The sequence below is a fragment of the Crocodylus porosus genome, unplaced genomic scaffold, assembly GCF_001723895.1.
Source record: "Crocodylus porosus isolate Cpor-Errol unplaced genomic scaffold, CroPor_comp1, whole genome shotgun sequence".
Lineage (NCBI taxonomy): Eukaryota > Metazoa > Chordata > Crocodylia > Crocodylidae > Crocodylus > Crocodylus porosus.
Genome location: NW_017728923.1, coordinates 6456548 through 6482088, shown reverse-complemented (window position 1 = coordinate 6482088; position 25541 = coordinate 6456548). Strand labels below are relative to the sequence as shown.

At 47.6% G+C, this 25541-nt stretch overlaps 3 protein-coding genes across 7 annotated transcripts in view; all 3 read right to left on the bottom strand.

Moving 5' to 3' along the window:
- Positions 1-20608, bottom strand: part of LOC109313452 (zinc finger protein 501-like) — a 38533-nt gene extending 17925 nt beyond the window's left edge. Inside the window, exon 1 of one of the 5 annotated variants that reach the window (XM_019540022.1) lies at positions 20542-20608. The gene's annotated coding sequence lies outside the window, so the exon portion shown is untranslated. Of the gene's footprint in view, positions 1-1479; positions 1570-20541 lie in introns of those variants that run through there. The other 4 variants (XM_019540024.1, XM_019540021.1, XM_019540020.1 and 1 more) reach the window with 4 other exon arrangements.
- On the bottom strand, positions 1429-20920 carry LOC109313540 (zinc finger protein 501-like). The gene is made up of 3 exons (XM_019540160.1): positions 20915-20920; positions 20542-20629; positions 1429-2670 (listed from the first exon to the last, which is right to left on the bottom strand). The coding sequence occupies exons 1-3, from the start codon at positions 20918-20920 to the stop codon at positions 1556-1558; spliced, it is 1209 nt and encodes a 402-aa protein (XP_019395705.1). The 3' UTR covers positions 1429-1555.
- A 1845-nt stretch (positions 20921-22765) lies between these two features.
- The window catches only part of SLX4 (SLX4 structure-specific endonuclease subunit), a 41839-nt gene continuing 39063 nt past the window's right edge, over positions 22766-25541 (bottom strand). The window contains exon 15 of the mRNA XM_019540016.1: positions 22766-24993. Within this exon, the coding sequence (XP_019395561.1) occupies positions 24657-24993 (337 nt within the window). The 3' untranslated portion in view covers positions 22766-24656. The remainder of the gene's footprint in view (positions 24994-25541) is intronic.

Sequence of the window (25541 nt, the reverse complement as noted above, 5' to 3'; positions counted from 1 at the left end):
GATGAACAGTACCCCAAACATTAAGTCTTAGAACTTTTTGATCAAACCATGTGCACAAAGTTATGCTTCTTGGCAGCACTTGTGTGAATGCTGTGGAAGCAGTATAGATACATACTCTATGTCCAGAGTCACAAGGAGGAGCCACCCCAACTCTAAGGCCTTATCTGATGCATTCATGTTCTGGATTGAGCTGCTCCTATCAAAACCTCATTTTATGCTGTGGAACACGTGGACATTGGCAGGAGACACTAGTGTAACTACATTCTTCACACCAATGCAAAATTTCTTACAGTAGCCAGGGCCTGAGTAACATTTTGAGAGCATACATACTCCTGATCCTTGGATATGAAACCATGAATAAATATGGGAGAAATTCCCCATTCTGGGGATCTGTCTCTGATAGCTCAGGTGCTAAGAATATTTCCAGGAAACCAAACGAGGCCCAGTTTAAAAAAAAAATATTGAGGATTTAAAAAATAATAAAGACAATGATTTTTAAACTAAACGCCAATGCTCCTTGATATCTAAATATCCAGAGAGGGTCCATGGGTCTACAGAAAAAGGAAAATAAACTCTACGGATCCTGGGCAGAAGCCTCCTCATGCAACACCTAACTTAATGTGGCCCCAATTTTCACTGATGTTTCTAGGCTTCAGTTACAGTGAAATGAAATAAGTCTAATTTTTTTATAAAGTGGATATTTATGACCATCTTTGCTTTACAAACAGGAAAACTGAGGGTGTCTACACGTGTTCTGGGGGTGGTGATGGTGGTGGTGGGCGCTTTAGAGTGGCTCTCAGCAGCTGCTCTATTTAAAGTGCCTGTAGTGTCTCGTGTATTCAGCGACCTGAACGTCAAGGGGCACTTTAAGTCAAGCTCATTTGACAAGCTTTAGCTAAAGAGCCCCTGCTGCAATTCTGAAGCATGGGGACACTGAAAACATGAGATACCAAGGCTGCTGGTGCATATTAATCAGCACACTCCAGCAAACTCGATTAATAGAGTCTACTTTGATACGCTGCAATTAGTGTGTCAGAGCAGGCATCTTGCACGTCTACAGTCACTCTGAGGCTCTGTCAGGTGAAGCAAGTCACCTGAGATCATAGAGACAAGACTAAGGAAGCTGACACTAGGCTCTCCACCCCCACCTCTGATCATTAACAGATCTTCTCATTCTACCCCATGCAATCCCAATAAAAACCCCATTAGACTGCAGAAGTTTCTTTGCAAATTATCTGAATCTACTCCAAAGGATTCACCACACTGCTTACATAAAATTCTCTCTCCTTCCCCTCCCCAAATGACCCAGGCCTCAAGCACCTCCTGGTACTGCTGCTGGATCCAGCCACAGGCTCCTCATATACCTAGCCTTTATATGGCTCCTTTTTCTACACTACCATTTTTATTCATGCTATGCAATGTGTTCTGTTTTTCCTAGAGCTTTTTATTCTTTACAATCAAGGCAGTCCCTACAGCTACCTGGGGAGAAACATGGCCAGCTTCTAGCTACAAGGATCCTCTGCAAGGAAAACTTTTCCCTGTGCTCAGCCCATTCTTAGTGTTTCCCTCCAATATGGATCCTCTGATGCTGAACAAGGTGTGAGCTCTGACTGAAGCTCTTCCCACAGGCACCACAGGCATAGGGGCGCTCTCCTGTGTGGATCCTTCGATGCTTAATCAGGGCTGAGCTCCAGCTGAAGCTCCTCCCACACTGGGTGCACTCATAGGGTTTCTCGCCTGTGTGGACTCTTTGGTGCTTCATGAGGTCTGAGCTCTGACTGAAACTCTTCCCGCAGTCTGAGCACTCATATGGCTTCTCCCCTGTGTGGATCCTCTGGTGCTGGATGAGATGAGAGCTCACACAGAATCTCTTCCCACACTGGGCACACTCATATGGCTTCTCGCCTGTGTGGACTCTCTGATGCTTCATGAGGTCCGAACTCTGACTAAAGCTCTTCCCACAGTCTAAACATTCATAAGGCTTCTCCCCTGTGTGGATCCTCTGGTGTCGTGTCAAAGCAGAGCTCACACTGAAGCTCTTCCCACAGTCACAGCATTCATAGGGCTTCTCTCCGGTATGGATCCTCTGGTGTTGAATGAGCTGTGAATTCCCTATGAAGCTCTTCCCACAGTCACTGCATTTATAGGGCTTCTCCCCAGTGTGGATGATCTGGTGCCGAATGAGGTTCGAGCTCACAGTGAAGCTTTTCCCACAGTCGGCACATGCATAAGGCCTTTCCCCTGTGTGCTTGGTCTGATGCTGGATGAGGTGCGAGCGCTGCCGGAAGCTCCCCCCGCACTCATCACAGCCAAAGGGCTTCTCCCCTGTGTGGATTCGCTGGTGCTGTATGAGGTTGGAGCTCACCCTGAAGCTCTTCCCACAGTCACTGCATATTGTTGGTCTTTCCACTGTGGAGTTTCTGTGCTGGACAATATCTGGCAGCTGCCTAAAATCTCCCTTGCATGCACTTTCTTTACCTTGACTCTTCCCTGGAAGAGCTCTTGGAAGTCTTTCTGACCTGCAATGATGAACACCAGCTTTGCCCTGCTCAGGAATCTGAGATATATTCCCTTGGGATATGCTTGATAATGTGTCACTTGGTTCCACTGACTCAGGACTGTCCTGGTGCAGGATCGCATTCTCGTGCTCATACAGAATCTCATCACCTGCTGCAATAAAATGAGAAAGCAGAGATGAGTCATTGGAAAGAAAGGAAACTTTAGGAAATGGGACTGGAAGAGAAAACCTGAAAATCATATTTTCTGTATGAATGTATTGTACCTACTACTGTTACAGGTTCACCTCCATTGTTACATATGCCCCTGAGTGCTGTTGCACTAAGGGCCACCCAAAACTATTGAGCCATCTGTAAAAGACTAAGGAATTGGGAGCTTCACTAAAGATCCCTTATCAGAGGCAAGTGGTAAAAACAGACAGAGCAGAGCAACACCGCTTGGTGTCTGAGCAGGAGTGTAGCATCCTGCAAGGGGCATTTTCTCAGAGCTCTATAGCCCCTCTTCCCCAGCCATGTGCTACTGCTGCTCTGGTATCCCATATGTCTGTAACACTGCTGGGGGGGGTCTGTGCTGGCATGGGAGGGTAGGGCTGGCAGGAGTAAGGCTGGAAATGGGCTGGGGGGAGCAGCATGGCACAGGCTGCAGTTGCGGGCATCAGTGTGTGATGGTGAGTAGAGGACCCTTGGGGTAGGGACAGCATGGTATAAAAAACACTGCCTGCAGTAAAGCAGGATTGCCAACCCAATACTTTTTTATTTTTAATTTATACTCTGAAAAGTTTTTATTGACAACTAAATTTTTATTTTTTTTTTTTTTTTTTTTTTTACTATGGTTAGTGTTAAACCCTAAATTTGAACCTGGACCTTGCCCAGGGCCTGGCAGAAGGGTTACATTTATATTTTGTAAAATATATTTCAGTAAAAACATGTACCAGTGAAAAAGTTTGGTCATCAGTAAAAAGTTTTCAGATTGTCAGAAAAGAAAATTAAAATAAAAAAGTTCTTGGGTTGGCAATCCTGCCGCTGCTGTTGGAGCCAGAGCTGCAGCTTAGAAAGTGCAGAGTATGGCAGTATAGGTGGCACAGAGCAGAGCAGGGTAGAATACTGAACAGTTACACCTCTGCTGAACGCTAAAAACAATGGCCTGAACACAGCTTTATGACTCATGATAATCTACTTACTATTGCTGCTAGCCTTTCTGCATTGCACAGGTAATCATCATCCTTCTAGCTTTTGAATAGTATTCTTTTTTTACATCGGGGGTGGGGGTCAAACATATGGCCCATGCTGGATCCAATCTGTGGAGCTTCTCTATCTAGCCCACTGGGCCACCTGTGGACATTGGATATTGGGGGGATGTGGCCTGCCACAGAACCCAGGGCCTGTGGCCCCACTGGACATGTCTATTAGCAGTGAGCCCACCCCACTGCTGCTACCCCTGGACTCACTCCCTCAGGGCTACCACTGCCACTGGACCTCTTGCTGCCACCAAACTCCTCACCACCACTGGACACCTCACTGCCACCACCATCATGATGATAACTGTGGTAGCCCTTGTGCCCTGGGCTAGTTCTACCCTTATTCTATATAATTTACCCATTCAACTTCATTTCATTTCCTTTGTCTTTGGAGCTAATTTGATCACCATTCTTTGCTCCCCCTTCCCGGGTGTCCTCCATGCCTCAAGTGATTGTAATGAAGGAATTTCAGTGAGCTAAATTCTAGTCTGCAGTTCTTGCTGGGAATACTTTTGGCGGGGATTCAGTGTGAGCGTATGTTAGTTCCCAATGCAGGTCATCTATATTCACCTCAGGGCCAGATGGCAGTCTAGGCCTGACAGCAGGCCATGGAGAGTGCTCTCTGATAGGTTCCCCATGACATAATGATCCATTGCACTGGGTGAGGTTGTCCCCAGGTTAAGACTATATTTCTGTATAAGTGTTTTGTTGAAGTGTAGCTGACAGATCTTGAGAAAAGGGAGACTGTGAGAGAGCTAGAGAGAGAAGTTCCCAGGATAGACACCAAGAAAAGGAACAGTTCCAGGGAGGAGAGAGTAAAGTCCACACGAGGACAGAGGAAATGAATGGAGCAGAGTTTGCTGTGCTGTTGCAGACAATCGGCACTCTGATACCCCTCTTTAAAAGAAAAAAAACCACTCCTTGTCAGGAGCTGACCATAAAGAAGGAGCTCCCAGAACAGGAGATGCAAGGGATCACTGGGGAAGCCAGAGACTCAGAAGAGCTAGGGTCTCAAAGTCAGAGTCTTGCCCTTTGTGAAGCCATGCTAATGTGACTGCACAGTGTCCTCTCAGAAGGAGACTGAATAAGGTCACTTCTTGGGAAAGTCCCAAAGAACAGCTTTCCCCTTCCCCTCAAAAAGGAGAAGTTTGATCCTTTTCATGGCAGTGACCAAAAGCAAACCATTGCTTTTTTCCATTGTTCAACTCAGTCTGTGTCTGTTTCTTTTGCTGATCCAACACCTTTTCCATCTAAAAGATGGTCCAATAAAATATATCACAAAAAACCTCTTGTATGTTTCCTGGGCCATCATGGCTACAATAACATTCCAACTGTACTCAAATAAATAAGTCACTTGGGTTTCTTGAAATTATTACTGTACTTTGCATCTCGTCTAATGGCATTGCCTAGAAGGCATAATCAAGAATTACCCTACTGGGCAAGTGTGGTTCAAAAAAATTAATAAGATGACCATCCATGCTACTGAGCTCTCACAATCTTGGCTAATGCCCAGTTTGTCACCAGCAGAACTAAAATCATGAGCTAAATGCTGAATATTCTGCAAAACAAGGGACAAGGGGGCAATTTTCCCCGTGTCATATCTGAAATAACAGGCAAAGAATGAAGAAGGGCAAAGTTTTCTGCTTGAATTCAGTCAAGATGGTTGAGCAGTCCTGGCAGGTATCTACCATAAAATACAGATTAGATGATAACAAGTTAAGAAATACAGTCTAGACCTTTTGGCTCCATCAGCCAGATGATGATGTAGGGCAGTTGACTAGTTACCTCAGGTGCCTGTACACAAATGCATGGAGCCTGGGAAATGAGCAGGAAGAACTGGAAGTCCTCGCACAGTTACGGAACTATGACGTGACTGGAACAACAGAGACTTGGTGGGAGCCCGCATGACTGGAGCACTGTCATGGATGAGTACAACTGTTCAGGAAGGACAGGCAGGGACGAAGAGGAGGAGGAGTTGCACTTTTTGTAAAAGAGCCATACGATGGCTCAGAGCGAGCTCCAATGTGAAACTGGAGATAGGCCTGTTGAGTGTCTGTGGGTTTGAGTCGGAGGGAGCGCAATAAGGGTGATGTCATGGTGGGGGGTCTGCTATAGACCACCAGACCATGAGGAAGTGGTGGATGAGGCTTTCTTCAAACAGCTAGCGGAAGTTTCCCAGTCCTGGACCCTAGTTCTTATCAGGGACTTCAACACCCTGACATCGGCTGGGAGAGCAATACAACAGTGCGCAGGTAATCCAGGAAGATTTTGGACAGTACAGGCAGTCCTTGGACTTATGATACAATTGGCTCCTGAAAAACACATCTTAAGTCGAAACGTTGTAACTTGGAACCAATTTTCTCATACGAAACAAGGTTATAAATAGGGGATTGGTTCCTGAACCAAGGCCCGATATTCTATTTTCATGAAAAATACCCCCAAATTTTGTACTCGATCAATTATAGATGAGTAATGTAGCTACATTAATGTATTTGTATTATAAATAGCAATCATATTGATTTGGAAGGACTTCTTTGAGGTAACTATGCTGGACTTCTTGAAAGGCTCTCGGTTGGACTTTTTAAAGGGTTCTTGGCTGAGTCTTCTCAGGAGTCTTGGCTGCAGGTTTCTCTGGAGTCTTGGCTGCTTTCTTAAAGAAAGCGTCCAAGGAAGTTTGGACAGATGTTCTTCAGGGAGATGAGTGATGCAGTGAATTTGTTTGCTGGCATGGCATCGCATTGGATCAAGCGCTGTAAAGTTGAAACTGATGTCATAAAGTTAAAACAGTGTCAATTTATAAACGTTGTAAGTGTGAAACATTGTAAGTCAAAACTTTGTAAGTCAAGGACTGCCTGTACTGGGGACAATTTCCTGGTGCAAGTGCTGGAGCAGCCAACTAGGGGCCATGCTCTTCACAACAGGGAAGAATTGGTGGAGAATGTAGTAGTGAATGGCAACTTGGGCAGCAGTGACCACAAGAAGATTGAGTTCAGGATCCTGAGGAAAGGAAGAGAGTTCAGCAGAGTAAGGACCCTGGACTTCAGAAAAGCAGACTTCAACTCGCTCAGGGAACTCATGGACAGGATTCCTAGGATCCCTTGGGAAGCCAGTCTGATGGGGAGAGGAGTCCAGGAGAGCTGGCTGTACTTTATGTTTACATGCATTTTAGTATTATATTAAAGTCTAAAATCAATTTTTAAGGACATTAAAAATTGCAATAATTTTGTTGAGAATAAGTTTTATTGCTATAATTGTAAAAAAAAAAAAAAAATCTTAGCAGAAATGTGATGATAATTTTGTCATTAGTGAGAAGCCTGTAGTTGCGTTTCATTGGCAAGCATGTCAGTTCTTGGGGTAACAGCTGAAATAGCGACTTGAAGAGCTGCTTCAAGTTGAAGATGGTTTCTTTCTTTCGTTTTTATAGTTGCAATGACAGAGAAGGCTTGCTCACAATGGTATGTGGAAGAAAAGGGTAGTAGTTTCTTAATAGCTTTTCCCTAAATTGTTCATATTCTGTCTTCACTTTAAGCCAGAAAGTATCCAAAGGCAGATTCTTGAGTAATTCTTTCAAAGTTGGATCGCTTGCTAACTCAATGAGATTATTCTCCTCTGAGACTGAAAGTGACAGCTTGTTTCATTGCCAAAATGAATGAATGGATCCATTACCCACAAAAAAAAAAAAGTAAGATTTTATACTTTTATAAGGAGAAGAAACTCCGTGCTAATGGGCTCTGACATCATCAAAACTTCACACTTTCCCCTGCAGAATCTCAAGCCTGCAGGCCCCCTACCTTTCTCAGGAATGCCATTTTTTTGGATAAGTCCCACCTACATGACCTTTGCATCCTACCAGTGGGGGGTTCAGAAACACTGCTTTAAAGAAGGCTTACTGAGACTGAAGGAACAAACCATCCTGATGCACAGGAAGACTAGTAAGTATGGCAGAAGTTCAGCTTGGTTTAGCAGGCAACTCTTCAGTAAATTAAATTACAAAAAGGAAGCTTTTAAGAAGTGGAAACTTGGCCAAATAACTAGGGAAGAATATAAGAGCATTGCTTGGGCCTGAAGGGATGAAATCAGGAAGGCCACAGCGCAACTGGAGTTGCAGCTAGCAAGGGATTTGAAGGGTAACAAGAAGGGTTTCTCCAAGTATGCTGCTAGCAAGAGGAGGGTCAGGGAAAGTGTGATCCCCTTACTGAATGGGAGAAGAAACCTAGTGACAGAGGCTGCAGAAAAAGCTGAAGTGCTCAATGACTTTTTTGCCTCAGTCTTCATAGGCAAGGTCATCTCCCAGACTACTGCACCTGGAAGCACTGTTTGTGGAGGAGGTGAGCAGTCCTCAGTAGTGAAAGAACAGCTTAGGGACTACTCAGAAAAGCTGCACTTGAGGGTGCTGAGGGAGTTGACTGATGTGCTTGTGGAGCCATTGTCCATCATCTTTGAAAACTAATGACGATCAGGAGAGGTCCTAGATGATTGGAAAAGAGCAAACATAGTGCCCATATTTAAGAAAAGGGAAAAAAGAGGATCCACGGAACTACAGAACAGTTGGACTCACCTCAGTCCCTGGAAAAATCATGGAGGAGATCCTCAAGGAATCCATTTCTAAGCACTTGGAGGAGGTGATTAGGAACAGTCAGCTTGGATTCACGAATGGCAATGGCAAATCATGCCTGACCAACTTGATTGCGTTCTATGATGAGGTGACTGGCTCTGTGGATATGCAGAGACCAGTGAATGTGGTGTATCTTGATTTTAGCAAGGCTTTTTATATGGTCTCCTACAAGAGTCTCCCATGTAAGCGAAGGAAGTATGGGCTAAATGAATGAACTGTAAGGTGGATAGAAAACTGGCTGGTACATCAGGCTCAGACAGTAGTAATCAATGGTTTGACGTCTAGTTGTCAGCTGTTTATCAAGTGGAGTGTCCCAGGGGTTGGTCCTGGGGCAGGTTTTGTTCAGTATCTGCATCAATGACCTGGAAGAAGGCATACAGTGCGCCCACAGGCAAGTTTGCAGATGACACCAAACGGTGGAGAGTAGTAGATATGCTGGAAGGTCAGGCTAGGATTCAGTGACCTAGCTAAACTGGAGGATTGAGCCAAAAGAAATCTCATGAGGTACAACAAGGACAAGTGCAAAGTCCTGCACTTAGGACAGAAGAATCCCATGCACCAGTACAGGCTGGGGGCTGGCTGGCTGGGCAGCAGCTCTGCAGAAAAGGACCTGGGGGTTATAGTGGACAATAAGCTGAATATGAGCCAGCAGTGTGCCCTTGTTGCCAAGAAGGCTAGCAGCATACTGGGCTGCACTGGTAGATGTGTTGCCAGCAGATCAAGGGAAGTGATTATTCCCCTCTATTCAGAGCTGGTGAGGCCACATGTGGAGTACTGTGTTCAGTTTGGGGCCCCCCACTACAGAAAGGATGTGGACAAATTGGAGTGGGTCCAGCGGAGGACTACAAAAGTGGTTGGGGGGCTGGGGGACATGACTTATGAGGAAAGCTTGAGGGAACTGGGCTTATTTAGTCTAGAGAAGAGGAGGCTGAGAGGGGACTTAATAGCAGCCTTCAACTACCTGAAGGGGGGCTCAAAAGAGGATGGATCTGGACTATTTTCAGTGGTGGCAGATGACAGAACAAGGAGCAATAGTCTCAAGTTGCAGTGAAAGTTTAGATTAAATATTAGGAAGAATTTTCTCACTAGGAGGGTAGTAAAACACTCAAACAGGTTATCCAGAAAAGTGGTGAAAGCTCCGTCCTTGGAGGTTTTCAAAACATGGCTAGACAAAGCTTTGACTGGGATGATCTAGATGGGGATGGTCCTACCTTGACTAGGTGATGTCCTAAGCAATCTTCCAACCCTAACTTTCTACAATTCTAAGGCATGTCTGAAAGCCAGATCTGGCTCTGGGGCCTCGTACCACCCCTTTCCACCTCCCACGCACAAGGATTGGGTCCCATGGGTCTGACACCACCCCTTCCTGCCCCCTGCTGCAGGGATGAAGTCCTGGAGGTCCAGCACCGCCGAGTTCCACTGGGGCTAAGTCCCGATGATCTGACACTATCCCTCCCATCTACTCCTGCCAAAATGGGTCTTGGTGATGGTGGAACCACACCTCTCTCACCAGGATTGGGTGCCAGGGATCCATCACTGCCCCCCCCGCCCGTCAGGATTGGGTCCCAGGGGTTCAGTACTGCCCCCTTCTGCCCCCACATACCAAAATTGGGTCCTGGGGCACCTGCACCGCCCACTTCCGCCTCCTTGTGTAGAGACTGGGACCTGGGAGCCCAGCACCACCCCCTCTTTGCCTCCTGCCCTGGGATTGGTCCTGGGGCCCAGCATACCCCCACTTGGCCCTTCCTGTTAGGATCAGGTGCTTGATCCAGCAGATGGGGTTTGGGGCTCCTCATGGGTCTGAGGAATTAGCAACATGGGGGTGGTGCCACTGCTCCCCCACTGTCAAATTTCTAGACTCATAGAGAGCCCCACAGAGGCTGGATCTGGCCCATGTGCCAGAGGTTGAGCACCCCTGGGCTAGATAATAAATAAAGGAAATTCAGACTAGATGAAACAACTCTAGGGTAAATACATACTTGGTTGGAGCATCATGTTCAATTAGTAGTCATCAATGGCTCAATGTCTAGTTGGGAGGAGGTATCAAGTAGAGCTCCCCAGTCCTGGGTCTGGTATTGTTCAACATCTTCATAAATTATTTGTAAAATGGGATCCAGTATATGCTTAATGAATTTGTGTGCAGTTTTGGGCCCCACACTTCAAGAAGGATGTGGACAGACTGTAAAGAGTCCAGTGGAGAGCAACAAAATATTAAGAGGCCTGGGAAGCATAGTTTCTGAGGAAACACTCAAAGAGCTAGCGTTATTTAGTTTGAAGAAGAGAAGACTAAGGAGGGAACTGATAAGTCTTCAAATACCTGAAGGACAACAGAAAGGATAGAAATGGACTTTTCTCTGTAGCCACAGGGGAAAGGACTAGGACCAATGGCCTCAAGCTGCAGAACAGTAAATTTAGGTTGGAGATTAGGAGAAACTTTTTTACTATGAAGTTGGTTAAGCACTGCAACAAGCTACCTGAAGAGGTTGTGGAATCTCCATTCCTGAGAATACCGTACAGAAATCTTAGTACCGTAGGGTGCTGAACAACTGCACTCATTATGACCGATTCCTATGAAGTTATTAAAACGTGCTTCTGATCTAATAACTTATGTCTGTACTAAGCAATTGCCTGTCAAGAACGACGAAGGGGAGGGGGGCGGAGGGGGCTGGGATGGAGTGCTGCCACCTAATACCCCATGCTGCTGCTCTTCTGCCTCTTGCAGGGTGTGGGCTAGAGGAGCCAAGGCCAGAGCTGCTGGCTTCTGCTCCCCCACGCTCTGTCCAGTCCTTGGCACATCTTCAGAATCATGGCGGTGCTCCCCCACACTTGGAGCACTCTGGCTGTTTCCATCAGCCAATCAGAGTGTGAATAAAGCATGACAGCCAGCCAGCCAGACTTAGGCTTTTATAATATTAGAATTCCGCTCTAGCAGAACTAGTGCAACTATTAAGGCTCTTTCATTCTGGGTTAAATTTACTATTTAGTTAATTTGTTTCACTACAAGAGCATGCAAAGGTGAAAGTTGCAGATCAACAGCTGGTACATGCTTTGGAGTAGCAACTCCCCATCCCCTTTTGAAACAGATAAGTGACATCTGTTCATACCCTGGCATTACCCAGTGAATTCTGCATCTCTCCTTTGGAAGCTGGCCCCCTGAGCAGCCAGGGAACAAAGATATGTAGGGCCAGGAGTAAAAGAACAAGTGAAAGGGTGTGTGGCTCACTGAGATGGCTGCTGCTTTGGAAGGGTGGGGGCCCAGGGACTTAGCATGCACCCTTGCTCCCAGTGGGCCAGAAACTTCCTGACAGCTCTCCATTCATTGAATACTGAACAAATGTGCAGTAGCTCAGTTTTAATAGGAGGGCTGAAGAGAAGCAATGCCTGACCCATAGCCCAGGGGTTAGAGCACTTTGCTGGGAAGTAGGAGATACAGCTTCAAATCCTAAAATTTGAGTCCCCCATTCCCTAGGCGGGTGACCTAACCACTAGACCAGGGTCAGCAATGTTTTCAGGCTGAGGGCCAGACTGACCCAAATTGGGTCAGAACTGGGCTGGCCCCTAGAAGGCAGGCACTAGGATCCAGCCACTGCTGCCACTTTTCCCAGTTGCTAAACAGGGAAAGTGTCCAAAACTGCTGCTTTTCCTGTGTGGCCTGGGGACAGTGTTTGCAGCCAGCACTTGTCCCCACAGTGGCTGGAGAAAGTAACTGCTGCTGAAACCCCCTGTTGCTTCAAAATCAAGCCTGCAGGTCATAGGTTGGTGACCCCTGCATTGCACTAAGGGCTAAAACTTGGGAGGGCCTTTTTTACCACTTTTTGCTGGGTTACATTTCTAGGCCTTACACTTGCTAGATCGAGGCAGGCAATTATTTTGGGCAGAGGGCCCCTTACCAAGTTTTGGCAAGCTGTCAAGGGCTGCATGTGTATCCCTGCCCCTTGACAGGTGTCCCGCCCCCTGGTCACCATCTTGGGCCCGGAAGTCCTTCCCCTTGCCCCTGGAAGTACTTCTTTTGGGAAGAGGGTTTGCCATCTTAGACTAGGGAAAAAAACAACAAATTATATACTACAAATCAAACACCCATAATGATATATTTTAATTTTAAAAAAATATTTTTGTCCTGATTTGTGTGTGCTTGTGCTGTATATAAAGAAGTGATTGCATAATAGCTCAAAAATGCAGTTTTACTCTTGTATAGTTTGTGGGGTATGCAGGGCTGTCAGGGGTGTGTGTGTATAGGGTATTTGTGGGGGGGAGGGTGTGGCTGTGGGGTTTGCAGGAAGGGTTTGAGGGTATGTGGGGTGTGCATGGGAGCTCCCCTGTACATGTCCCCCTGAGCCAGTTAGCACCCACCCCCGCCTTGCAACAGCCCAGAGCCTGAGTGCCCTATGTCACCTCTTTCCCACCACCAACAGCACGCAGTCCCAGCACGCCCCATGCCTGCTCTGCACCACCTGGCCGTGGCATGTCCTGCTGCCCGGGCATGCGACAGTGGCAGTGGGGAGCAGCATATGCAGCTGCAACTCTGTACAACCTGCGCTGGCTCTGGGCTCACCCTTCCAGGCTGAGCAGCAGCAGCAGCAGCTGGGTAGAAACTGCTGCTTGGCACAGGGGAAAGCGGCTCCTCCCCCTCACTGCTGTTGGGCAGTTTTTGGTACAGCCACCTGGATCCCACACCTTGCTGGGCTGCCCTGTGCCTCCGTCACTGCCACCTGTGACCTGCTCCGTGGCTGCTCCAAACTGTCACCGCTGCCGTGCTGGGCAGCTCAGAGGTGGCAAGGTGATGGAGCCTCAGGGCACTGCTGCCACGGCTGAGCCTGGATGGGCGAGCCCTGAGCTGGCACTTGGTCCCAGGTTCAGCAGTGGTAGTGCAGAACAAAGTGCTGCTCAGGGTGGAGGGAAAGCAGCCCTTCCTTCTCGCCAGCGCTTCCTGGTGCAGCTGCTCGGAGCCCACGCCAGGCTGGCCCTGTGTCTGCTTTGTGCTGCCACTGCTGCCCTGCAGGGCAGCCCCGAGGTAGCAGTGATGTAGGGCAGCCCCATGCAGGCTCTGGGCAGCTATACCAGAAAGCACCAGTGAGGGGGAGAGGGAGAGGCCACTTTCCCCCCACACTAAGCAGCACTTTGTTCCATGCTGCTGTTGCTCAGCTCAGACGGGTGAGAGCAGGGTCAGGGCTGTGCATGCTGGTCCCTGCTTGTACTGTGGGGGGGGGGGGCCTGGGAGTGAGTGGGTGCATGGACCGCAGTGACAGCCGGATGGGAGTGCAGGGCCTGCGCCAGTGTCCTGGGACCAGTGCCAGCAGGACCCAGAGCAGGGTGGCAGGGGTGCAGGGTCCCAGCTGGCAGGGGCTCTATGGAGCTGGGCCAGGTCCCCTCTCTCCCTGCTGGTGCACCCCAGCCCAGCTCCATGGCCCCCTGCCAGTGCACACCCCACACTTCTGCTACCCCAGCCTGTGCTCCACCAGTGCTGACCCCAGGATACCCGAGGGAGCCCCGCATACCTGCTCATTCCCAATCCCAAGCCCCCCGGCTGCTGCTTTCCCCACTTCCTTGCCCTCCCACCAACCACTCCTGCACCATGTGGCTCCTGGCTGTATGGCCACAACCACAGGACTCAGCAGGAGCTGGCCTGGCCCCAAGGACTGAGGCAATCATCCACAGTCCTCCCTGTGTTTTTACCCAAATTTCCCACTCCTGTGCAGGGAGGCACAAACAACTTCATGGTCCCAGGCCAGAAGCCCCTGCTAGGCAGGGGGAAAGGGGACAGGGGCAAGGCCGTGTGGACCTTGCTGTTGCTGGGTCCTGCCATGTCTTCCCCTTGGGTCCTACTGCCCCTGTCTCCTGTCATCTCTGACAGCCAGCCAGAGGCAGATAAGTGTTGATTTTCTAAATTTTTTTAGTGGCCCTGTGGGCTGGATAGAATGGCCTGGTGGGCCAGATGAGGCCCACAGGCTGTATTTTGCCCACCCCTGTGCTAGATAGATGCATACAGAGGCACATAACTGTCTGGGCAGAGTGCACCCTACTGAACATGTGCAGTAGCCACATGGACATTTGCACATCCAGATGGGAACATCTCTAAAAAGATCACTTAGACTTTTCTCCATCTCCCTTTCCAAGATCCTGGAAGTCTCAATCTGCACAGTTCCATGTAAAGTTGTGCCCCGAATTCTAATGTGTATCATCACCAATACAGATTTGGGAAATCATTTCATAATACTGTGCCATCTTGTATTTATAACTTGTAGTTTTCACTCTAAAGAACAGCACTGTGCTTTGTTGTCCCTACGTCTCTTACCAAATTCTCTGTCCATTTTACTTTTTGCAATTAACAAATGGCAAGTCTTGATTCTCATATCTATGCTCTCACTAATAGGGAAAGATTAACTACAGAGATGCTTCAAACACTATTACAGATCACTGGCCCAAGAGTCTCAGCCCTGTGGACTTCACTGTCATACAAACATACCTTTCACCTGGGCAGTTTAGAGATCCAAGGCCCAGCCACATAAGCTTCACAGACAACACATAAATACCAAACAATTCAAACACACATTTCATCAACTCCCTTTACACAAAAGCACAGATTCCATAGTTATGTCTTTACATTGTGGTTCACTGGAGATGTGAGGAGCATACAGTTGCATTTGGACAAATACAGATTTTTCACTCCATTCACCATTAGTTTCCCAGACAGTTTAATTTATTCCCTACCTATGCATGTACCATTCACATCCATGCTTTGCTTAGAGTCCTGGAGACCAGGAATCCATAGGTCTTCCTCTTGTTCCATGCAAGAAATCATAACAGGTTTGGGAATAGAAAAGCCTGCTCAGTAAAAGAAAAGTAAGCAAGATCATGGTTTATTTTAATTGCTTCTCAGCCCAGTGAGCTAAGATGCGACAGTCTCTATTCAAGTTTTAATATCTTAACTGTTTTCTATGAAGATCTTGCCAACATTTTATACCTAACATTTCTCTGCTGGACGGACATTACAGTCTGCCTGCACATACAAGAAATAGCTACTCATAAAGAGGTGGGCAGTGTGCTGTGTCCCCTGTAGGAGGTCCAGGGATCATTACACACCAGGAGACATAAGTTAATAAGCTATTTGCCGTTTCTAACCTGTAAGAGAACAAAACCAGCCCAGTATTGTCTGAGTGATTGTACACAAGTTATGTTCATAGAACCTCTGTCCTCTAGAAACAGTAGGCAGAGGGAGATCCGCACAAGTGCAGTGTTCCTGAAGTTCCTTCCCAAAAGAGATGGACAGTGACCATCTCTCTCAGACAAGCTCCTGGACCTTTCAGACTAAATCATTATTAAAAGTGGCCCCCAGGAATTCATTGGGTGTAGTGACTGACTGGCCTGGATCTAGTTTTGCTGCATAACAGGAGCAGTGATTTACTCTTTGCTAACACTGCCTGCTGCTGCTCATCTTTTTAGCAGGGGAGTGTCAACTCCTACCTCAAAGGACCATGAGAATCACTGTTTCCCTTCCTCTTTAACATGGGGAAAGAGAGGCCAGCTCTTGTCTTCCCACTTTAACTCTTTTCTTCTCTGGGAATCAGAGAAAGCATTTTCAGCCACTCCAGATCTTCTACAATACAAGGACCACTGTGGCTAACCCCAAGTCCCTTTACCCAGGACTCTAAGACAGGGCTACTGAAATGGTGGGTTGTGACAGGAGTGGCTCTTTTGGGGCCTTAAGTGAGAGACCTTGTTAGCAGGTTCTGTTCACGATAGTAAGGGAATGGAGAGCGGGGGTGGAGAAACTGAAAAAAGGGGGAAAAAGAAGAGAGCACAATTCAAAGAAGGAAAGCAGGATGGATAGAAAGCAAAAGAGAGCAGAGACAGGAAAATAAATATTAAACATGATGTGGCAGAGGTTGCAGACATGGTCATCGACAGACAAGCTACACTGATAAGTAGAGACTATGGACCTCACACAAACTTAAGTCATGAATATGTCCTTAAGCTTGTATACAAGCAAATAGAAGTAACTAGCAAGTTTAAATTTAAAGCTACATGCAATAGCCGGGGAAAAAACAGAACAGAATCAATCAATCAGGGACATTAACATTAGGCTTGGCCAAGTCCAAATAACTGCTTTTTAGAAAGTGCTTAAAAATAATAATTGCTCTTTGGTAAGAACTAAATTGTATGTAATCAGTTATTATCCTACTGAAATAACAGTATCTCTCTATACTGAATATGCAAAGTGGAAATGTAGGTCCTGTATAGAAAATAAATAAAATGGGGACTTAAAGGGGTTCTGGAGGTGTGACTCCAGGAGCACTGGGAAAAAGGAGGAGTCTAGCACCAAAACCACCTGTTGTCTGCCTTGGCCATTTTCATGGGGCTTGTACTAAACTGCAGGTGAGTGGCTAAAGCAGAAGGCCCTAAAGACCGTTTCAGAATGAATCTCTGCAGATGTTACTAGTCAGGTCAGCAAAGTCTGGGAAGTAGCACTCCCAGGCAGTGGGGGAAAGAGATAGGAAATTCCCCCTTCCGGAACTGTAATTTTCACAAGGACAAAAATCTCAACTAGTAGGCTTCTTCCAAATCCATAGAAAAAAGATTTTGGTCCAATTTCCAAAGTCTCCATGACACAAGGCAATTAGAATAAAACCAGTAAAAACATAAGAACTGCTATTTACTGGGTCTGACCATAGGTCCATCTGGCCCTGTCACCTTGACTCTCTGCCCCACATACGAGTCCTGTGTTCCCACTCTCCCACCCCTGTTGGTGTTCAGGCTGAGCAAGCCAGCAGTGAGCCTCCCCTCCCCTCATGTGCCCCCACCCAGGCCCCAGTCCACCCAGCCCCAGTCATGCACTGGGGCACCTGTGCCAGGGGTGCTCCCTAGACCAATTGTGGGGGGTACTGCAGGCCCCCACCAGAGAAGGGTGCCTCACTACTAGTACCCCCTAGCACCCTAGCTGCAGCACCCAGCCCCCCCGCAAGCTCAGGGTGCCCCGCACCTCAGTCACTGACAGGTCCCAGGGTGAGGGAGGAGAAGGCAGAAGAGGGGAAGGAACAGAGTGCTCCCACCCCTGACTCTGCACCTTCTGCTAGTACCCCACATCCCACGCTGCCCCCTCTCCCTGGAGCTGATCCACTTGCAGACTGCCCCGTGGCTGAGTGGGTGCTGCTCCTCTTTGGGCAGTATACCACCACCAAACCGAAATGGAAGCAGCTCAGGCCCTCCAGCATGGAAAAGGTCGCCCTCCAGCCTACTAAAAACTGGAACACATCCCTATTACCACTCCCCTCTTCCCAAGCTGCACCAGACACCCCATCCCCCAGGAAAATAAAAAGAGTTGATTCTGTAGAGGAAGATCCAAGACAGCCAGGCCATCCCACAGAGGAGTCCATGAAGGAGACCCCCCCAACTTGCCGACCAAGACCTGTCCCTCAGCATCGCAAGTGCCAAGGCACAGGCCTCGGCCATCCCTGGGGTAGGTCTGGCAGCAGAACCCTCGCCCTGTGACCATCTGGGGGAGGTGGGAGCCCTCATGCCGGTGAACCCCAAATGAGAAGAACCACTTTGCCAGGGCTCTGGGGAGGGTACCGACACCATCAGGGTGCCTGATGAGTCTCTTCCTGTGCCTCTACGAACCACCTCAGAGACCATTCCAAACCCACCCTGTGGCCCTGACACAGAAGAGGTCATAACAGGGTCCCCCAACAAGGAGAACAACCCTGAGGGGGACCCTGCACAGACTCCCTCTGCATTCTGTCCTGCCACCCTTGAGCCATCCCACTGCCACCCCAAGGGGCTCCACCAGTGTTGGGTTCAGCTGGTGTTCCTCCAGTCCTCTACCCCCGCACTGGCTGAAGGGGTGGGAGGCCATGGTTGAGGGGGCCAGGCCACCCCTCTCCTGGTGCCTGCCAGGCAGGGCTTGTCCTCTAAGGGGCCTGAAGGGAGCAAGAAGCTGCTTTCCACCCCGGGCTGGGCATGTAATCTTGAAAATTTAAATCGATATACATTGATTAAAAAAACTGATAAAATCTGAAAGAAATGCTTAAAAATAAAAATTAAATTTTAGCCATGGACATCATTAAAATAAATAAATAAATAAATCAAATTCTGCCAAACCTATTTATAACATCAAGAAATTTGATCTTTGAATCCTGGCCTGATGTTAATTGACCCAAGTCTATTTGTGGATAGTTGAAGTCCACCATTATTATTATGTTTGCTGCTGTCACAGCCTCTCTCAACTCCCTTACCACTTCTAGCTCACTGCTGCCATCCTGGTCTGGGGGTCAATATCTCCCTAGATACATTGATACTTTTTTCTTATTGAAACATTGGATTTCTATCCACAAATATTCTACAGTACCTCTCTTTATTAGTTGAATATTTATTGAAATAAGCCATTATCTAAATAGTGGGTGTAGACCAGGGGAGGGACATGGATTTTAACAACCTCAGCAAATTTAAGACCACATGCAGCAAATCTATGTGCCATTTTCCTCTTCCTTCCTGAATCTTCCCAGCCCACAAAAGTGAAAATCTGTATAATGTTGTTGTGGATAGCTAGACAAGTGTTGAGTCTTGTGCTTTGAGGTATAAACAATAAAAGACTAAGCTACTAACCTGTTGCTTGCTTTTTTATTAGTAATCTGACTCAAGTGGTATTAGCACCCTACCTGGTAAGAGGGAATGGAGGATCACTGGGAATTGTGACTGTAGCTTAATTTGGTGTGTAAAAAAGGTTAATGATTAAGGGAACTGTACCTGTCCCTTAATTCTATGGCTAAGCTTGCAAAAGAGGTCCTGATCACAGCTGGACCAGAGTCCTTCCTGTCTTTCCAAAGACTGATCAGTGCCAAGTTTGTCGGATGAGAGAAAGAAGATAAGGAATAAAAAGGAAAAATGGATTTCTCCTCCAAGTAATTGGCCATGTGCAAATTCTGTTATGGATGTACCTACAACTTGTGCTTGATTTCAAAGGCTTTTTTGGCTAGTAACAAAAGCTTGACATGCACTTACCCTGCTCATTCTGGATCATCGAAGATAGAACTGGAAAGGACCATAGGGGGGTCATCTAATCTAGTTCCTGCTCCGAGGTAGGATCAACTGTGTTAATTTTATATATGATAGACCTAGTCATGAGAGTTCATTTCAAGCATGCCAGTCCACAAGCAGTTGAGGCTTCCCCATGGGCGAGATTCATAACAAGGACACAACTATTTCACCTAAGAGCATGCTAGATGCTTTATTACTGGAGCTACTGAACAAAGTCTATTGGTTCAAAAGCAGCATCAGCCTCATAAACCTCTGAGCCATGCACTGCCTCTGTCCCAAAGGAGCCACATTTAGGCCTTGGCTGGGAAGAGAGGTTCAGCCAAAACACTCCTCTTGAGCACTGGGTTGTTACTGCTGCTACTACTACAGCTGGTCATGCTCCTTCACCAGAAACAATTCCCAATAACTTCTGGCTGTCATAGAGAAATGCTAAATCCTAGTCACTGGACATTATATATAAAGGTTTGTTCCTATTTGGCTGCTCTCGATTTCGGTTCTCAGCCCCCATATTCTGTCTGGATCTAAACATCAGTCCCTATTTTGAACCTACCCTGGGATCATTTCTCTACTCTTCCCCTCCCATCTCCCTGCTCCGTCCCTTGCGGCAGAGGCTCCCTGAGCTGGTCTCCCTCCCACCGCTGCTTCTTGGCCCTGCTCCCAGGGCTGTGAAGTGATCTAGAGTGAGCAGGACATTGTTCTGGAGCCTGTCAGGCTGGCAAGGGCAAGCGGGGAGATTTCACAAGAAGCTTCAGTCTATTTTATCGCTAAACTCTCCCCCAGGCCTATTGCTAGCTTCACGTGTTACTGGCGTTGCTGGAAATCACCGGTACCTTTCTGACCAGGAACAGTGCCCCAGGACACGTGCACGACACTCCCACTGCGTGTCCGAGCCGCGCAGGGCACAAGACACCGGGAGGGCAGCGGCGCGGTCCGCGAGCACACAGGGCACGAGGTCCTCCCTCCGGGACCGCAGCTGCCGGCGAGGTCTGGGCGGCAGGAACTCGCTGCCGCCCGCTGCTTCCTGTCCCACCGCCCGGCCCGGCCCGGCCCGGCCCCTGCTCACGCTGCTCCCGAGCGCACCCGCTCTGCCCGGCGGAGCAGCGCGGCGAGGAGGCGGCCTTCCGCGCGAGCACCCGGTTACCTGCGGGGTCCGGCTCGGGAGCCAGCGCGCGCGCCCCAAGGGCAGCCGGCCGCCAAAGAGCTCGAGCTCTTCCGGCACTGAACGAGCTCTCACGTGACAGCGGCGGCCAATCACAGCAGCGGCTGCTGTCGCTCAGTGATGAACAAGGAACTTTCTAACTGGCTGTCGCAGAGGAGCCGCCGCGCGCGGGAGCCGGGGGCCGGGCCTAGAGCGGAAGCTCTGGGTCCCGTCGGCCCGTCTGAGGCGGTCGGGTAAAGCTGAGCTGCTGTCGAGTTAGAACAAGGGGTCAAGCTACTCGCAGGGACCCGCACAAACGTTATTCCTGGAGATAAGTCAGTCCGGCTCAGAAACATTTCCTGAAGCTAATTCTCACCCACATCGCTGGTGCTTACAAACCAGACTCAAGGCTAGTCTGGGATCCTGGCACAGAGGAGCTTCCTCACTTCACAAGGATGCCAGGAAGCCCCAGGCAGGGCGAGGAGCCCTTGACCAGCACCACGAAGTGTCTTGACAGGTGCTTAGTTCCACAACTTGGACTTCACCCTGTGCTGCCTGTGTTTCAATAGTATGTGCTTAGATGAATCATTCTGGTCACCTCAGACCTTATTTTCATGTCATTTAGCCAGTACCAAGAACTGTGGTGAGACCACAGTTATTTCTTTGCTTTTGGGTTCATTATAGAGTGTGCAGGTTATATTGTCTGAGAAGACAAGACTCACAGAACAGGATGTCGAGAGTTGTCTTACAGCAGGAAGTCATAAGAGCAGACTGAGGTTACTCTACAAATCTGCTTGGGAGACAATCCCTGTGGGGGTTTGTTTTGGGAATGTTTAGAAATCCTTTCCTTTCATGGAGCTGTTAGTCTGACATCCCCATCAGCAACAATGTAGGCTCAAGCATCTATTTGCCTGATCCTGACAAATCTTAGCAGAAGGGTAGGCAGGCCAGACACATGGCCTTTCCTCTGTCCTCATGAAAGCAGCAGCTGAGCAGTCAGGGAGGGGCATATGAGACAGAAAACTCCCAGGGATTAAGTAACAGTGACTACAGTGAAGAGACTGGAGGGCAAGGGTAGCAAGTCAGCTGAACTGGGAGTTGTCTTAATGAATTGGAAGGGCATATCTTAATGGCTAACCTAAGTCACCATGGTTTTTGTCCATCCTCTTCCTTTTCCCTCTCATCATCACCCTGTGTGCAGTTCTGAAGGGGTAAATAGGACAGGAATATGGAGGGAGAAATGAGGTGCATGTGAAGGGTGAAAGAGGTGTGTTAACAGCCCCGGAGTATGAAGCTACTCACAACCACCAACACCTAACTTGTTCTATACCAGATGCTCCACAACTGTTCATTCTCACACATGGTGTATGGGACTCAAGAGCACCTGGCAGCTGAAGACGTCATCCTCCAATTTATATGTGCTGGCCACCATTTGTCTACCCACTTTTAAGATCCAGCAGATTGGAATCCCCACCCAATACTTTTTAGCATTTTCCCTTCTGGCAAAGGGGCTCATCCCACAGCCCTGCCCCTGGGGGTCTCTAGTTTTAGGCTGTTTGTATCAGCTGGACTTGCCTTCAGATATCCCGTCCAGCATTCTTCAGAGGTGTAAGACAAAACTGTTCAACTTTTGAATGCCCTGGTGCTGCAGGCCTCTGGCCACACACTTAATGGGCCTCACACACTCCCAGGCCACATGCTATGCCACACACTGTGCCATGTGCTTCTCTCCCCACCATGCTGCACCACACAGGGTCCCCCTGAATCTCCCAGCCAGTCTCCCTCAGCCTATACACTGGCTTAGCTCCATGGGCATGGTCAGGCAATGGAAGCAAAAGGGAGCAGGAGCCTGGAGACTACAGTGGCAGCAGAAGAAGAACAGTGGAGGAGAACACCCAGACCAGGAGGTGGATGTTAAACCTTGGGGGTGGATGTGGAGTCCACCAGTTGAGCAGTCCTGGTCTAAGACATCACCAATGGTCCCCCTCACCATTTGCTGCTGCAACAGCTTTCCCCAGCTTCTCACCTAGCTCAGGGCCCAGAGTGTTCCCAGGGCTCCCTCCCCTCCTTACTACACTCCCTGCCCAGGTCTTTGGCCAGCATGATGGACATGCTGGGATGCTGCTGAGAAGTCCCTGTAACTTCAGGTTGGATCCAAGATTTCAAAATACAACTGAGCATGCACTTTCGACTGGATGTTCCCTGCGAGGAAAGTTTACACTTGAAATTTCTTACAAATAATTTTTATTGCACATAAGACAGACATCTGATGAAACCCAGATGATATGGTATCAAAAATAAATGACATTTATATATTACAAAAGTCCACATCAAGTTTTTTTGAAGAGTCTGGCTTCTTTTTACCATTGTACCTGTGTTACTAAATGAGGCCCTTGTATTTGCATCATTTCAAAACCTGGAAAGTCAGCAGATCTCAAAAGATTAAATAAAAAAAGATGAACTTCAAGGGTCTATGACTTCCCCAAGAATCACAGATATAGCCAAGACCTGGTTGTGGGCCAATGTGGAAACTCATTTAAGATGAGTAATGAGGTACAGAAGGTTTCTAGTGCTCATTACATCTGTCTCCTTAAAACAAGTAAGATCTTGCTGTCACGGACATAATATTGGCCTGAGTCATGCTGGCAACTTGAGAGAAATCCACATAACATTTGCAGCTCTCTCTCTCTTTCTATCACAGGGTGTGGCCTGGAGATCCCAACATGCATGTTAAAACACACCACTGAATCTTGAGACCTGAAATCTCTGAGGTCCTTACCAATGTATTGAATACAAGAAGGCAGTTAGATTCCTGGTAACCATTGCCAAGAGTAAGAAGTCCTTTAGACCATATAGGAGCACAGTCTCTGTTTGTACTTTCCACAACACAGCTCTTTAACATGCCACATTTCTATCTACAACAGCTTTCATCTAAGCAGCTAAAATCCTTTAGAAGAGAGAGCAACTCTTATTTCTCTTTTTCACAGGGGAAGCAGGGAAGTTATGACAAACTTTCAAAGGAGCCCTGCGTTCCCAGGGATTGATTTCAGAGGTACAAAGCACCAAAATACTAGTAGAAGCCAGCATGATTTGCAAGAGCTTAGTACTTGCTGGGGATAAAACCCTATATACCTAAACAGAGACAGCCAACAATCTGGGAATCCAAAATCTGCAGCCACTTGGGAATCTGTGTCTAATTTACTAAAGACCCCATAATGAACCAGCATAGCACTTAGGTCCCCTAACTAACCTAATAAATAATACTGCCTCTACACTGCCCTTTAACTTCCACTCCTCAATCATTACAGCAAAATCTCATACTGAGAGAAACTAAGCAACAACTGAAAACATCATGGTTTTTTTCTAAAACACATCTGGCTATTCTCAATGCTTTACATGTCAGAGCAACAGAAACTTTCCTTCTAGTATGGTAGGATATCTACCATGGGACAATGGAGCTTAAAGGAATTTGGTCTGCTTTTCCTGAAGACCTAAAGACTTCCTGTCATGTAGACAGGATCTCATTTTAATACTTGTGCACTCAGTGAGACCTTTGGGAAGTAGTATTCAGACCATAGAGGCACAGATTAGAAACATGGCTAAAATACAACCTTTTAGAGAAGAGGGAGGACAAGAGAAGAGTGACAGAACTGAAAGGAAAAGGCTAGTGAGGATGGAAAAAAGAAGTGGAATGGAAGAGGAAAGAAAGAAGAGCCTAAAGAAAGAAGAGGTAAATCAGGCAGAACACCTATGCTAACTCTGTGCTAAGGAGTGAAATGGATGACACAGCAGGCATGGGGTGGAACGAGCAGCTCTGCAAGTCAATGGGAATGGTTGCTTCTCAAGAGTTCCAGTCCAACCTCCAATCTCCGCTATTTGAGCAACTCATCACAAGGGGGAGTAATGCACTAACTGGTTTGTACAAACAGCTCAAATTCAGTGTGTTCGGAAAATTCTAAGGGGGCAGAGTGAGGTTTCTGGTTTATTCCAAAAGTTCCACCTGTAGACCCGAGTCTTGAAAGAGTTCTCTGGACATTAGGGACAATGAGAAGAGTCTTAGACCCTGCAGAAGGGAAATGCATGTGTGCAGAAATAGCTGGACAGAGAAGAGGCTTAATTTAATATCGTTTGCCTCTCTTTTTCTTACCCCTATGTTGCTGCTTCTCTTTCCGTGCCCCAGCTGTAGTAAAGGTAATGCAGTGAGCATCTAAAAAATCCAGAAGCTTTCCCATCCCAATCTTGATGCCATTCTGCTTCAACTCAGCTTGCAGTTCAGCCAGCTCCAAGGGCTCATAAAAGAGTATCCTCCGATAGAGAGCTGGGTTTGAATGGATGTAGCGTCTCACTGCCTCCTGTTTCTCTGCATCCTGAGTGGCAGTCTGAGATGCTGGGACCCCCTCATTATAATCTTCTTCCAATGCAAGGGCACAGGTCTCAAATTCATTGGCAGACGAACTGAAAGTAAGAGCAAGCAAGTGAGAGAGCAAGGAAGAGTCAGGGAATAAGGCATTAATGGATGTGAACGTAAATGTCAAACAGAACAGGCTTAACAAGGGCCCACATTCTGCAAGCTTCCCCTTCTCAGCTGTGCCAGTGCCTCCTATATTCCAGTCCTGTGGTCCCCAGCTGCTGCTTCTCCCTGCTGACCTGCACCATCTACTGTCATTCTACTTTTGTGCACAGCTTTGTCATGAAAGTCTGTTGTGGCTCTGCTATTGCAGTCTTGGGCCCACATACAACTCTACCAGTGCCCCTGAAGTAAACAGACCCTTTACCAAGCAACAGAATATCAGCCACAGCAAATGATATCAAACTTACTTTTCTGATCTGACAAAAGTTCATTTGGAATTAGAATGAAGACACTCATGTTGGTCACCAAAGCCTCAAATGATAAAGGACAAATGATAAGGATAAAAGCATTTTTGTAGTTTGCAGGGGTCCACATTCTGTCCCACACCAATGACTACAATTCTGTTGCTATTTCAGTAATTTATTTTAGTCTT